Raw genomic sequence first — 13,735 nt, 5'->3', positions numbered from 1 at the left:
GCCAGGAGCAGCACCAGGCATACCTAAAAATGAGGTGTCAACCTGGTGAGGCTATAAAACAGGACTACTTGTGTGCCAAACAGCATAAGCATCAAGTGATAGACAGAGCTAAGCAATTCCACAATCAACGGATCAGATCTAAGATCTGCAGTTCTGCCACATCCAGTTGTGAATGGTGGTGGACAATTAAACAACTCACTGGAGGAGGAGGCTCCACAAATATCCCCATCCTCAATGTTGGAGGAGCCCAGCACATCAGTGCAAATGATAAGGCTGAAGCATTTGCTACAATCTTCAGCCAGAAGTGCCAAGTGGATGATCCATCTTGGCCTCCTCTGGAGGTTCCCAGCATCACAGATGCCAGTCTTCAGCCAATTCGATTCACTCCACGTGATATCAAGAAACAGCTGAAGGCACTGGATACTGCAAAGGCTATGGGCCCTGACAATATTCCGGCAATAGTACTGAGGGCTTGTGCTCCAGAACTTGCTGCACCCCTAGCCAAGCTGTTCCAGTACAGCTACAACACTGGCATCTACCCGGCTATGTGGAAAATTGCCCAGGTATGTCCTGTACACAAAAAGCAGAATAAATCTGCTGAGTGTTATGGAGCTTTGTGCAAGGTTTTTGCAAAGTCTCTGTGTGTTACGGCACATATAGAGACTCTACAAGTATATCCTAGGAATGGTTTATAGTACGTTTGTGCACAGCGGGACTTGCGCTCTGAAATATTCAGTCACCAGAAAGTTTTGCTTCTTTTTAACTGTCAGTCTTGTTCTTGTCAAGGTGAAGGATGTTAGTGCTGGACAATACATCCCATTTTATTTCAGACAGTCTGTGTGAGAATCAAACATTCCCAGGCCAAAAAAACAGCACAGGTTTGGTACACAGTTAACCGTTCTCTGCACTGTCCCATTAAACATACCTGGGTCAGGTACATGACGGGTTACATACAGAGTAAAGCTCTCCCCCATTAATCACTTCCAGGACAGGTACAGCACGGGGTTAGATACAGAGTAAAGCTCCCTCTACACTGTTCCCATCAAACAGTCCCAGGACAGGTACATCATGGGGTTAGATACAGAGTAAAGCTCCCTCTACACTGTCCCCATCAAACACTCCCAGGGCAGGTACAGCACGGGGTTAGATACAGAGTAAAGCTCCCTCTACACTGTCCCCATCAAACATTCCCAGGACAGGTACAGCACAGGGTTAGATACAGAGTAAAGCTCCCTCTACACTGTTCCCATCAAACAGTCCCAGGGCAGGTACATCACGGGGTTAGATACAGAGTAAAGCTCCCTCTACACTGTCCCCATCAAACACTCCCAGGGCAGGTACAGCACGGGGTTAGATATAGAGTAAAGCTCCCTCTACACTGTCCCCATCAAACACTCCCAGGACAGGTACAGCACGGGGTTAGATACAGAGTAAAGCTCCCTCTACACTGTCCCCATCAAACACTCCCAGAGCAGTTTTGGCATGGGTTAGATACAGGGTAAAATATTCTAACGTGTTTGAAAGAGAGTGGAGGAAAATAATAGTTGAAACAAGTGAAAGAACGAATGTGGAGCTATGGCGTGATATCATTCAGCGCACTGATGTTAGGCAGAATGATCTCTGTACCATGTCTGTTGATCCTTCCACTGCCGTTGTGCTGAAAGGCTGTCAGACATGGTCATAGATAGGTGGAAACTTGATTTGGATTGACATTACGTAAGCCAACACCCTTGTGTTCAGCTCTCTACATTAACACCAAAGCTTTTGTACTCCCTCTATCCACTTCCCTAGCATCAGACTGAACCACCACCATTCACAACCTTGGTGTCACCTTCACCCCTGAGCTGAAAGTTCAGCAACCCCGCCACCCGCCCCCTCTGCACTGCCTCGCCAACCTGGAACATCGCACACCTCCATTCTTCCCTCAGTGCCTCCAGTGCTGAAACTCATTCATGCCTTTGATACCTCTAGACTTTACACCAATAATCTCCTTGCTGGGCACTCAGTTCCTATAAACACCATTGACTAAACTCAGCTGTCTCACACTAAGTCCCACTCACCCATTATCACGTCTTCAAGAACCTTCATTGCTCCCCCAACAAAACTTACAGTTTAAAACCCTTGTCGTCATCAACTTGCCACTGGCCCTTCATCCCTCCTCACATACCATGTCCCTGAAGCTTGCCTTGTGTCTCACTATCATCAAATTCAGGGCCATCAAGTAATTCAACACTTCTCTTTGGAGCTACCTCCCTAAACCTCTTGCTTTTCTAACTCTTCTTCCACCTTCAGAATCTTCTTCAAAACCCAATCAACCAACCAAGCTTTTGACTGATCCTCCTAACCTCTCATTCTGGCTCAGTACCCGTTTCCATTCCCTAGCTCCATCTGGCAAGTACTTTGGAACATTTTTTTGCTATATGTATATGTTTAGAACTCTGCTTATATATATATATATATATTGCAGATGAAAAAGCGAGGACCATGGAGACATCTTTGGGGGGCTCTGGAGGTGATCTGAGGGAGCAGGAAGTGAAAGCATTGCTGGATGCATTGGGGCAGGTCGGAATTAAATCATGCAGGATAGTTCCACAGAGTTGATCGGTGGAGCAGATGAGGCCATTGGTGGTACTGAACGCCCCTTAGATGTCATTGAGGACCAGGAGGAACATCGTCATGGAGAAGAGCCATTCATAACTTTGGCCAGGAGGGTGCAGGCTTGAGGGGGCGATGGGCAAGGAGTTAGGAGGCAAAGGAGGATCCTAGAAAGGAAAGGGAGCTTAGAGGGCAGGGCTGTGGTTATATTATTAGAATAATAATCTAGAGGCCTGGATTAATAATCCGGTTCAAATCCCTGACACAAGCCTCATCCATAGCCTCCTCATTATTTTGAAGAACTTGCTGGATTTTCACATTAATTGCCAATCGAACTCAGTGCAGAAAGGTAGAGTTTATAATTAATAGTGTTAAGTACCCTTTTAATGATAAAATAGCTCGGATATTGCTGAAAAGAGAGACATGTTGCCGAAGCTTTTTGACTTGCACTCACCAGGACAAAAGCAAGAATGCTAAATTTCAAACAATCCCAACAATGACATTTGAAATTTGGCATTCTTACTTTGGCCTAATGAGTGCAAAAACAAAAACCTTCATCAACATGTCTCTCTTTTCATCAATAATTGAGGTTCTGCACCATTAAGTGACAGTTTGATATGATAACAGTTAATGCAATGCCAGTCAACCATTCTGACCCAGGGAGCAACTAATTTAAACAGTGGAGTCTCATCCCTATACATAGTCAATTGTTGTCAGAGATTTTAAAATTTGAAATCCCGTCTTTCTTTCCCTCTCTTTATTTCTCTTTCTGCATTTGATGTGGCTCTAATCCAAACACTAGGCTTTATTTCTAGAGGAACAGAACTGAAAAGTAGGGAAGTTATGATAAATCTGTGACAAACCTTAGCTAGACCTGTACTTGAGTACTGGGTGCAGTTTTAGTCGCCATATTCTAAAAAGGATATAGAAGCACTGAAGAGGGTGCAGAGAAGATTTGCAAGGATGATATCAGAAATGTGTGGGTATAGATATCAGGAAAGGAGTGACAGGCTGGGTCTCTTTTCTCTTGGAAAAAGAAGGCTGAGGGGTGACATAATATAGGTTTAAGATTATGAAGTGTTTTGATAGAGTGGATACAGACAGAATGTTTCCTCTTGTAAGGAGCATCATAACTAGAGGCTGTCAATATAAGATAGTCACCAAGAAATCCAATAGGGAATCAGGAAGAAACTTCTTCACCCAATGAGTGCTGAGACTGTGGAGCTCGCTACCACAGAGAGGGGTTGCAGTGAATAGGTTAGATCCATTTAAGCTCAACAAGCATTTCAGGGAGAAGGCAATAGAGGGTTATGATGATAGATTTAGATGAGGAAAGATGGAAGGAGGATCGAGTGGAGCATAAACACCGACATGGACTGGTTGGGCTGAATGGCCTATTTCTCTGTCGTATATCCTACGTAATCCTATGTAACTCATGCAGTTTTCACCCCTGCCACTCCTCCTCTTCCTCTTTCTCAATCTTTAAATCTCCATGATGAAGGAGACAGACCGTTAGTCCTGTCATTGTCCTCGTTGCCCTCCTCGCCCTGCTCCATACTTCCACCAAATTATGGAGGGAACGGGAAAATAGCCTAAAGGGGCCATGGTGTAAGATGTCCCAGTTCAGCAAGGTTTAGCTGGTTATTATTTCCATAAAACACTGAAAAGACGAAGACATACATTTCGTGCAACCCACCTTCCTCCGTCGTGCGCGCAGTTTTCGACTCACTGTCAATCCCCTGAAACTCGTTGAAGTACGGCCGGACTTTCATCTCGTAGGTGATGCCCTTCTTCAGGTTGTTGAGGACTGCGCTCCGCTCGGTTGGCACTTTGACCTCCATCACCTGCCAGGACGAGGGGCTCGGGAGGCCGGAGACTTGCCGGAACATCACACGGTAGCCCTGGATGAACTGTGACTGGCGGTCGACCTGTGTGGGACCAAGAGAGGAGGCGGCTAGTTTCTACAGCCCTGAGATATCTGTCCATCCCCTTTTTAATGCAGAAGGAAGAATAAGGAGAGACATTGCAAATTGAATGGTATAACTTTAAAGGGGGCGCAGGAACGGAAAGGCCTGAATGTGGCTGGACAAGCTAATGAAGCTGTTAGAAAAACATATGAGATCCTTGGCTTTATAAGCTGAGGCGCAGAGTACAAAAGCAAGGAAATTATAATCACTTGGTTAGACCCCAGCCAGAGCATTGCGTCCAATTTTGGAACGGATTGCAAAGATTTGGGAGTAACTTTTGAAAGGGAAAAAGGGAAAGTTTCCAAGTTTACTGAGAAAGACCGAGAGGAGAGGAACTAACTGAATAGCTCTTTCAGAGATGGATCGAACGGCCTTCTGTGCTGTCAGAGATATGTTCCTATGATTATAATTCAAGACAGCAGCAGGCTGGGCCCAAAGCGGAGCGGATTTCACTCAAGGGAGATGTGACCTCATTTTAACCTAAATCACTGGAAATTAGGGTTCCGGAAATCATACAATGATACAGAACAGGAGGAGGAAATTGGCCTTCAGGGTCTGTGCCAGCTCTTTGATCGAGCGATTAGTTCAACTCTCAGCAGTCTCTCCCCGTAGCCCTGCATTTTTTTTCCTTTTCAAGTATTTACCCAATTCCCCTGTTGAAAGTTCGATCTGCTTCCACTAACTTTTCAGGCAGTGCATTCCAGATCATAGCAACTTGTGGAGTATCCCGGAACAATAAACGCTGGCCCAGCCAGCGAAGCCCACATCCCGTAAATGAATGAAAAAAAAAATGATCATCTCTCTGCTGGCCGACTCAAACTCCCCATGGAGTCTCCCAGGATCAGTCTCCCGCAGGCTGTCCTAGAATTATGGGATGTAAGGTCCAGGGAAAATGGTTAAAATGAAGGGCAATCGCTTTAAATGCAGTACAGCTGGTCATCCTGGCTGGAAATCTCTTTAGAGCAGAGGAGGTTAAGGGGAGATACAGTAGAGGTATTCACAATCATGAAGGGTTTGACAGACTAAATTAAGGGAAACTGTTTCCAATGGCAGGCAGATCAGTCACCACAGGACACAGGGTTAAGATAATTGGCAAAAGAAACAGAACAGGGATGGGATTTCTTTTCTTTTTTTTATTCTTTCAGAGGATGTGGGCTTCGCTGGCTGGGCCAGCATTTATTGCCCATCCCTAATTGCCCTTGAGAAGGTGGCGGTGAGCTGCCATCTTGAACCGCTACAGTCCATGTGGTGTAGGTACACCCACAGTTCTGTTAGGGAGGGAGTTCCAGGGTTTTCACCCAGTGACAGTGACACAAGCGGATAAATTGTAAGTTTTAATTGATTTGAAATGCCCCACCCCTCCTGTTCTCAAGACCTTCCCTCGCCCCGACTCTCATGGTCACCAATTACTTCCCAACACCCCTCCCACAGAGTCACCAGCTAGCCTCCCCTGCCACCTCCCTCCCTAGCCGGTGGCACGGTTGAAGTGTCACTTATTTTGTTTCATAAGAGTCGGTCACCCTGTTTCCCTCTTCCCCAATCTTTACATGTAACAGGAACCCCTCCTCCCTGGGACAAATCCGGTCTGGCACGCTGACCCCAGCATTCTGTGTTCCAACCCACACACTTTTCAAACCCTAGACGGAAGCTTGAACCAGCTTACTCCAAAGTGCCTGCATTGGATGATCGCAGTTCAATGTACAGCCCACATTAAACCAGTTTTCATTGTTGCACCAAGCACCTGTGCAATCTGAATCTCTGGGGAGCGTGAACTTAAGGACAGCATCCTCCATCTAAAGCAATGAGATCAACTTCTGCCCAAACACAAACACACTGTCTTTTTCATCAATACACCAATACCCGGCATTCCTTTTAACTTTCCTGCCATGTTCCTCCTCCAGCCTACGTTGATCCTCACTGAATCCTCATTAAGGGTCATTACACTCCAACTCTGCAGATAGTAAGAAGGTGTATTTAAACCGTGCTCCTCACACCCTTAGGACATTGCAGAGCATTTCACAACCAAAAAAATCGCAGTCATTGTTGTAATGTGGAGAAACATGGCAGCCAATTTGTGCACAGCAAGCTCCCACACAAAGCAATGACCAAATAACAGTGGTGTTATTTGAAAGAACACATAAATAGGAGCAGGAGTAGACCATATGGTGCGTCAAGCCTTCTGCACCATTCAATACGATCATGGCTGTCCCCACCTACTCCCCATATCCCTCGATTCCCTGAGAGACCAAAATCTGCCAATCCCAGCCTTAAATGTGTTCAACAACGGAGCATCCACAACCCTCTGGGGTCGAGAATTCCAAAGGTTCGCAACCCCTTCAGTGACGCCATTTCTCCTCCCTCAGTCCTAAATGATCAGCCTCTTATCCTGAGACTGTGCCTCCATGTTTTAAATTCCCCCAGCCAGTGGAAACAGCCTCCCAGTGCCGATCCTATCAAGTCCCCTCAGAATAGAAGCATGTTTCAATGAGACCACCTCTCATTCTTTGAAACTCCAAAGAATATAGGCCCTGTCTTTCACAGCTTCAGAACATCCCAAAGCACTTGACAGCCAATGGAGTGTATTCACTGTTGTAATGTGATGGCAGCCAATTTGTGCACAGCAAGCTCCCACACACAGCAATGTAAAAATGAGCACGTCAACTGTTTTACTGATGTTGGTTGAGGCATAAATATTCCTCACGGCATCAGGGAGAACTCTCCTGTTCTTTGAAATAGAGCCAAAGGATCATTAACCTCCACCTGCGAGGGCTGACAGGATCTCGATGTAACCTCTCATCCAAAACCTGGCACCTCCAACAGTGCAGCACTCGGTCGATACCGCACTTGGAGTTTCAGTATAGATTTTGTGTTCAAACTCTCTGGAGTGGGACATAACCCTTTGACACAGCCCACAGAGCCAAGCCTAACACCTACTAGATAAATATTGGTTAGTGAGAATAGGAGATTTCCTATCAGAGCAAAGTCAGTAAAATGATCAGGTGCTCACCGTCCACGTGACCTGGATACTGGATGGTGTGAGGACAAGCGGGTTGTGCAGACGTACGATGACTTCACCGAGCTCTCGCTGAACTTGCCTGTGATCCACACCTTGTGCTGGTGGACTGATATCTGTGAGGAATCGATAAGAGGCAAACAAGATTTAAGACAAAAAATAGAAAATGCTGCATCCGTGGAGAGATAAACAGAGTTAACATTGCAGGTCGATGACCTTTCATCAGAGTTGAAGATCTGAGACATCTCCCTGGGATACCCTAGCATTTCTGTTCAGCACCTTGAAGGAATCTGACCACAATCTGCCTTCACTCTCATGTATCATTAATACACTTACAAAAACCTTCCACAGTCTTCCTTCGAGTGTCTCATTGTTAAAGTCATTAAAGACTTGAATCAGTGCTGGACTAAGACAAATATGCCACTAAAATTCCTGATTTTCATTCATCATCTCGGCTGATCATAGCTGGGTGGATGTTCAGCAGTTTTACTCTGTATCTAACCCCGTGCTGTACCTGCCCTGAGAGTGTTTGATGGGGACAGTGTAGAGGGAGCTTTACTCTGTATCTAACCCCGTGCTGTACCTGCCCTGAGAGTGTTTGATGGGGACAGTGTAGAGAGAGCTTTACTCTGTATCTAACCCCGTGCTGTACATGCCCTGAGAGTGTTAGATGGGGACAGTGTAGAGGGAGCTTTACTCTGTATCTAACCCCGTGCTGTACCTGCCCTGAGAGTGTTTGATGGGGACAATGTAGAGGGAGCTTTACTCTGTACCTAACCCCATGCTGTATCTGCCCTGGGAGTGTTTGATGGAGACAGTGTAGAGGGAGCTTTACTCTGTATCTAACCCCGTGCTGTACCTGCCCTGGGAGTGTTTGATGGGGACAGTGTAGAAGGAGCTTTACTCTGCATCTAACCCTGTGTCGTACCTGTCCTGGGAGTGTTTGATGGGGACAGTGTAGAGGGAGCTTTACCCTGTATCTAACCCTGTATTGTACCTGTGCTGGGAGTTTTTGATGGGACATCCCTCAACTCAAATGAAAAAAACAACACTTTTGCTTTTTTTCCCTTCACTCAACAGAGTAACACTTGGAATGCGTCAAAACAAATTTCCAGAAAGACTGACTCTGGCCATTCTCAGTGGCTTAAATTTCACAGAGCCTAGTGGGAGAACAAGTTCAGGAATTGAAAGTAAAACCAATGTATGCCATGTGAAGAAGCGCCAAGGATAATAAACAGAGCCTCTGTCAACTAACATTCAGAGTCTAACAATGACACAGTTCGTAAGTGTTCATTAAAGCTTCAGCTAATGTATTGGTGCTGGGGTCTCTGACAGATGTTGTGAATCTGTTACAATTACTCCTTCAATTCTTGTTTAACCTCATTCTCAAGGTGATCTTACCCGGTGAAGATCTCACTTTTGTTAATTAGTCATAAACTCTTGACGTTCATCCTGGGGGTTACCATTGACCAGAAACTGAACTGGACTAGCCATAGAAATACTGTGGCTACAAGAGCAGGTCTGAGGTGAGAGTGAATAACTCACCTCCTGACTCCCCAAAGCCTGTCCACCATCTTCAAGGCACAAGTCAGAAGTATGTTGGAATACTCCCCACTTGCCCGGATGAGTGCAGCTCCAATAACACTCAAGAAGCTCGATACCATCTAGGACAAAGCAGCCCGCTTGATTGGCATCACATCCACAAACATTCACTCCCTCCACCACTGACGCACAGTAGCAGCAGTGTGTACCATCTACAAGATGCACTGCAGCAACTCACCATGGATCCTTAGACTGCACCTTCAAAACGCGCAACCTATACCACCTAGAAGGACAGGGCTAGCAGATGCATGGGAACATCTTCACCTGCAAGTTCCCCTCCAAGCCACACACCATTCTGACCTGGAAATATATCGCCATTCCTTCGCTGTCGTTGGGTCAAATCCCTGGAGCTCCCTCCCTAACAGCACTGTGGGTGTACCTACACCACATGGACTGCAGCGATTCAAGAAGGCAGCTCACCACCACCTTCTCAAGGGCAATTGGGGATGGGCAATAAATGCTGGCCTAGCTAGCGATGCCCACATCCCAAGAGTAAATAAAAAAGTCTCTCCATTGCCTATTCAGAGTGCAACCGTGGTCTCTTATTTCACCTGCTTCCCTGTCACGTTGACTACACCCACCTAGCAAGGATGACAGTATTGCCCTTCCCGAAGTGCCGTTGGGAGATTGGTAGTGGGCCGCCTTCTTGGTCCCTGTAGCTGCGGGCAGTAGCAATGTGGCTCCAATCATTGGGTGGATGGCAATGCTGAACAGCATGAAGATCACCCCAGGGGACATTTCCTAGCAGCACCAAGCCCCATTCCAACTTCTGGAAGTTCCCCTCCAAGCCACTCACCATCCTGACTTGGAACTATATCGCCTTTCCTTCACTGTCGCTGGGTCATAACCCTGGAACTCCCTTCCTAACAGCATTGTGGGTGTACCTACACCACAGGGACTGCAGCGGTTCAGGGAGGCAGCTCACCACCACCTTCTTAAGGGCAATTAGGGATGGGCAATAAGTGCTGGCCCAGCCAGCGACGCCCACATCCCGTGAATGAGTAAAACAAAACAAAGTAAAAGCAGCAGCTTTTGTCTGATTGCTCATCGCTTCCTTGTCTCCAACCTCTTTATCCCCATTATAATCTTTCCCATCTCCCTCTCAATTTTACCATTTTTATTCCCGGAACACCTCCCTCAGATTTCATCACTCCAATATTAGCGGCTATTCCTTCAGTTGCCTGGGCCCTAAGCTCTGGGATTCCCTCCCTAAACCTTTCCACCTCTCTCATCCTTTCAAGTCCTCCCTCTTTGTCTGAGCTTCCGGTCACCTGTCCCAATATCTCTTGATGTGGCACAGTGTCAGAATTTATAATGTCACACCTGTCCAGCTCTTTGGGATGTTCTTCCTTGTTCAAGACATTATGCAAGTGCAAGTTTTGCATAAAATCGCCTAGAATTACATAGAATGTACAGCACAGAAACAGGCCATCAGCTCAATCAGTCCATGCCTCCTCCTTTCCTTCCTTATCTAACTCTACTGGTATAACCCTCCATTTCCTTCTCCCTCGCGTATTTGTCCAGCTTCTCCTTAAATGCTTCTAAACTATATGTCTTAACCACTCCCTGCAGCAGCGAGTTCCACATTCTCACCACTCTTTGGGTGAAGAAGATTCTTTTGAATTCCCTACTGCGTGTGTTGACGGCCTCTAGTTACGCTCGTCCCACAAGAGGAAACACTCTCTCTGTATCCACTCTATCAAAACCTCTGTAATTTTTTAAAAAGCTCTATCCGGTCACCCTTCACCTCTCTCCTTTCAATAAAAAGAGACACAACTTGCACATCCTTCCCTGATGGGTGTCATCCTCGTAGATCTTTTCTGCACTCCCTCCATTGCCTTTATATTCCCCTATAACAAGGTGACCAGAACTGCACACAACACCCAAAGTGCAATCCAATCAAGGTTCAACACACATCAAGAGCAGCTTCCCATCTTTTCAGCTTTAGAAATAAACCCAGAATTAAGTTGTTGTTGCTCTTCCCGCTAAATTGAAAATCCCTCGTCCTATGTACTCTTCTCTTTTCCCTCAACCAACTTCCCTCTAAAACGGATTATTTGGTCATTATCGCATTGCTGTTTGTGGGAGCGTGCTGTGTGCAAATTGGTTGTTGCATTTCCCTCCATGACAACAGTGACTACACCTTGAAAGCAATTCATTGGCTGTTAACTGGTTTTGTGATATGCTGAGGTGATGAAGAGTGTTATAGAAAGGCATCATCTCACTGTGTTGAACTCAAGATTCATCAGGCTGCATTTTACTGGGCTGGGGAGAGAGGGTGGGGACAGGCTTGAAGCTGACTCTCTCCAATGCAAACCAGCCCTGCAGCCATAAGACAATGTGGATGGGCTGAATTGTCCAACAGTGGGACTTCCACCCTTCACTGGGCAGGAGGTCCCGCCCTCCTGAGCTGTCGGCCAATCCGACCGCCCGGCAGCTCCAGCAGTCCCAACAGTGCCAAAGGCCATGTAGTGGGCACTGCCGGGACTGCAACCAGTTCAATGTATCCTGGAATGAGGTTAAGTCCAAGGTGTTGGGCAGGGAGGGGAGAGTTTGGCCCGCTTAGGAGGGGGGGATCGGCGGGATGGGGTGTAGGTTTTTTGAAAGCAGGTGGGCAGGAAAGAAGTGGAGCACTATCCAAGAGGGGACTGCTACCGATATGCAAAGGGTAGCCCCTGAAAGTAATACCTCCCCTTTCTTCAAGCCCTTCTAAAAACCTCTTTGAAAAACGGGCTGCCCACTCATGCCCACCTGCCAATTCCAACCGTACTATGGCATGGGCAGCGCATTATCCAGGTCAACTGACTTGTTAACAAGCTCAATTGACCCTTAATTATTGATATGCATATGACAGGCGAGCTGCTGATTTCGGCTCCCACCCACTTACTGTGTTATGTGGGCGAGCTCAGGGGTGGTTGGGAAGGTGATGTGCTGCACACCCACCCCACTTTATGCCCCCTCCCCCACCTCGCCGAAAATACAGCCAATGGGGACACATAGAATCCAGCCCATTGCCTCGCACTCCGTCAAATTCTTTGTTAAACCTGGGGAAAACCGTAATCTACCCTCTGACTGGAATCCTCCGAAACCCAATCTTGGCATCATCCAACTTTAACCTGCTGATCTTCTCTCTTACTCCTTTGCGTCTTTGTAGTGCCCTGTCCCCACGGGCGTGGGGAACACTTTACCTGGGCTTCTCAGCAAAAGAAGACTGACTCACATTCTAACTTGCCCCATCTCTGTGGGATCGCACCTGCTCTTGATTTAGTCAGCAACACAAGGTGAGGATGACTGACTTGGCAGAGTGTGTTAGTGTGTAACAATAATAATAATAATAATAATAACAATAATCAGTTAGCAGACTCTGATTCACACAATGGAAACATGGCCCATCTGAAGTGGATGCATCTCGCTGTGTACACCGTGAGTTGGACTTTTTAAAAATTCATTTACAGGATGTGGGCTTCACTGGCTAGGCCAGCATTTATTGCCCATCCCTAATTGCCCTTGAGAAGGTGGTGGTGAGCTGCCTTCTTGAACCGCTGCAGTCCATGTGGTGTAGGTACACCCACAGCGCTGTTAGGGAGGGAGTTCCAGGATTTTGACCCAGCGACAGTGAAGGAACAGCGATATATTTCCAAGTCAGGATGGTGAGTGATTGGAGGGGAACTTCCAGGTGATGGTGTTCCCATCTATCTGCTGCCCTTGTCTTTCTAGATGGCAGCAGTCATGGATTTGGCAGGCGCTGTCAAAGGAGCCTTGGTGAATTCCTGCAGTGCACCTTGTAGATGGTACACACTGCTGCTACTGTGCATTGGTGGTGGAGGGAGTGAATGTTTGTGAATGTGGTGCCAATCAAGCGGGCTGCTTTGTCTTTGATGGTGTCAAACTGCTTGAGTGTTGTGGGAGCTGCACTCATCCAGTCAAGTGGGGAGTATTCTATCACACTCCTGACTTGTGCCTCGTAGATGGTGGACATGATTTGGGGAGTCAGAAAGTAAGTTACTTGTCGCAGGATTCCTAGTCTCTGACCTACTCTTGTAGTCACAGTTTCTGGTCAATGGTAACCCCTAGGATGTTGATAGTGGGGGATTCAGTGATGGTAATGCCGTTGAACATCAAGGAGTCATGGTTAGATTATCTCTTGTTGGAGATGGTCATTGTCTGGCATTTATGTGGCGCGAATGTTACTTGCCATTTGCCAGCCCAAGCCTGGATATTGTCCAGGTCCCGCTGCATTTGGACATGGGCTGCTTCAGTATCTGAGGAGTCGCGAATGGTGCTGAACATTGTGCAATCATCAGCGAACATCCCCACTCCTGACCGTTTGATGGAAGGAAGGTCATTGATGAAGCAGCTGAAGATGGTTGGGCTGAGGACACTACCCTGAGGAACTCCTGCAGTGATATCCTGGAGCTGAGATGACTGACCTCCAACAACTACAGTCATCTTCCTTTGTGCTAGGTAGGATTCCAGCCAGTGGAGAATTTTCCCCTGGTTTCCACTGACTCCAGTTTTGCTAGGGCTCATTGATGAAACAATCGGTCAAATGTGGATT

The 13,735-nt window shown here is 46.8% G+C and overlaps 1 protein-coding gene across 1 annotated transcript in view; it reads right to left on the bottom strand.

Moving 5' to 3' along the window:
- The window catches only part of robo2 (roundabout, axon guidance receptor, homolog 2 (Drosophila)), a 1,135,129-nt gene that overhangs the window by 92,229 nt on the left and 1,029,165 nt on the right, over nucleotides 1–13,735 (bottom strand). Inside the window, exons 13-16 of the mRNA XM_078560411.1 lie at nucleotides 7,570–7,691; nucleotides 4,292–4,523; nucleotides 406–416; nucleotides 185–211 (exon numbers count right to left, since the gene is read on the bottom strand). Of these exons, the coding sequence (XP_078416537.1) occupies nucleotides 185–211; nucleotides 406–416; nucleotides 4,292–4,523; nucleotides 7,570–7,691 (392 nt within the window). The remainder of the gene's footprint in view (nucleotides 1–184; nucleotides 212–405; nucleotides 417–4,291; nucleotides 4,524–7,569; nucleotides 7,692–13,735) is intronic.

The sequence above is a fragment of the Cetorhinus maximus genome, chromosome 16 (genome assembly GCF_964194155.1).
Source record: "Cetorhinus maximus chromosome 16, sCetMax3.hap1.1, whole genome shotgun sequence".
NCBI classification, from domain to species: domain Eukaryota; kingdom Metazoa; phylum Chordata; class Chondrichthyes; order Lamniformes; family Cetorhinidae; genus Cetorhinus; species Cetorhinus maximus.
Note: the sequence above shows the minus strand (reverse complement) of the source record. Positions and strands in the feature narration are given on the sequence as shown.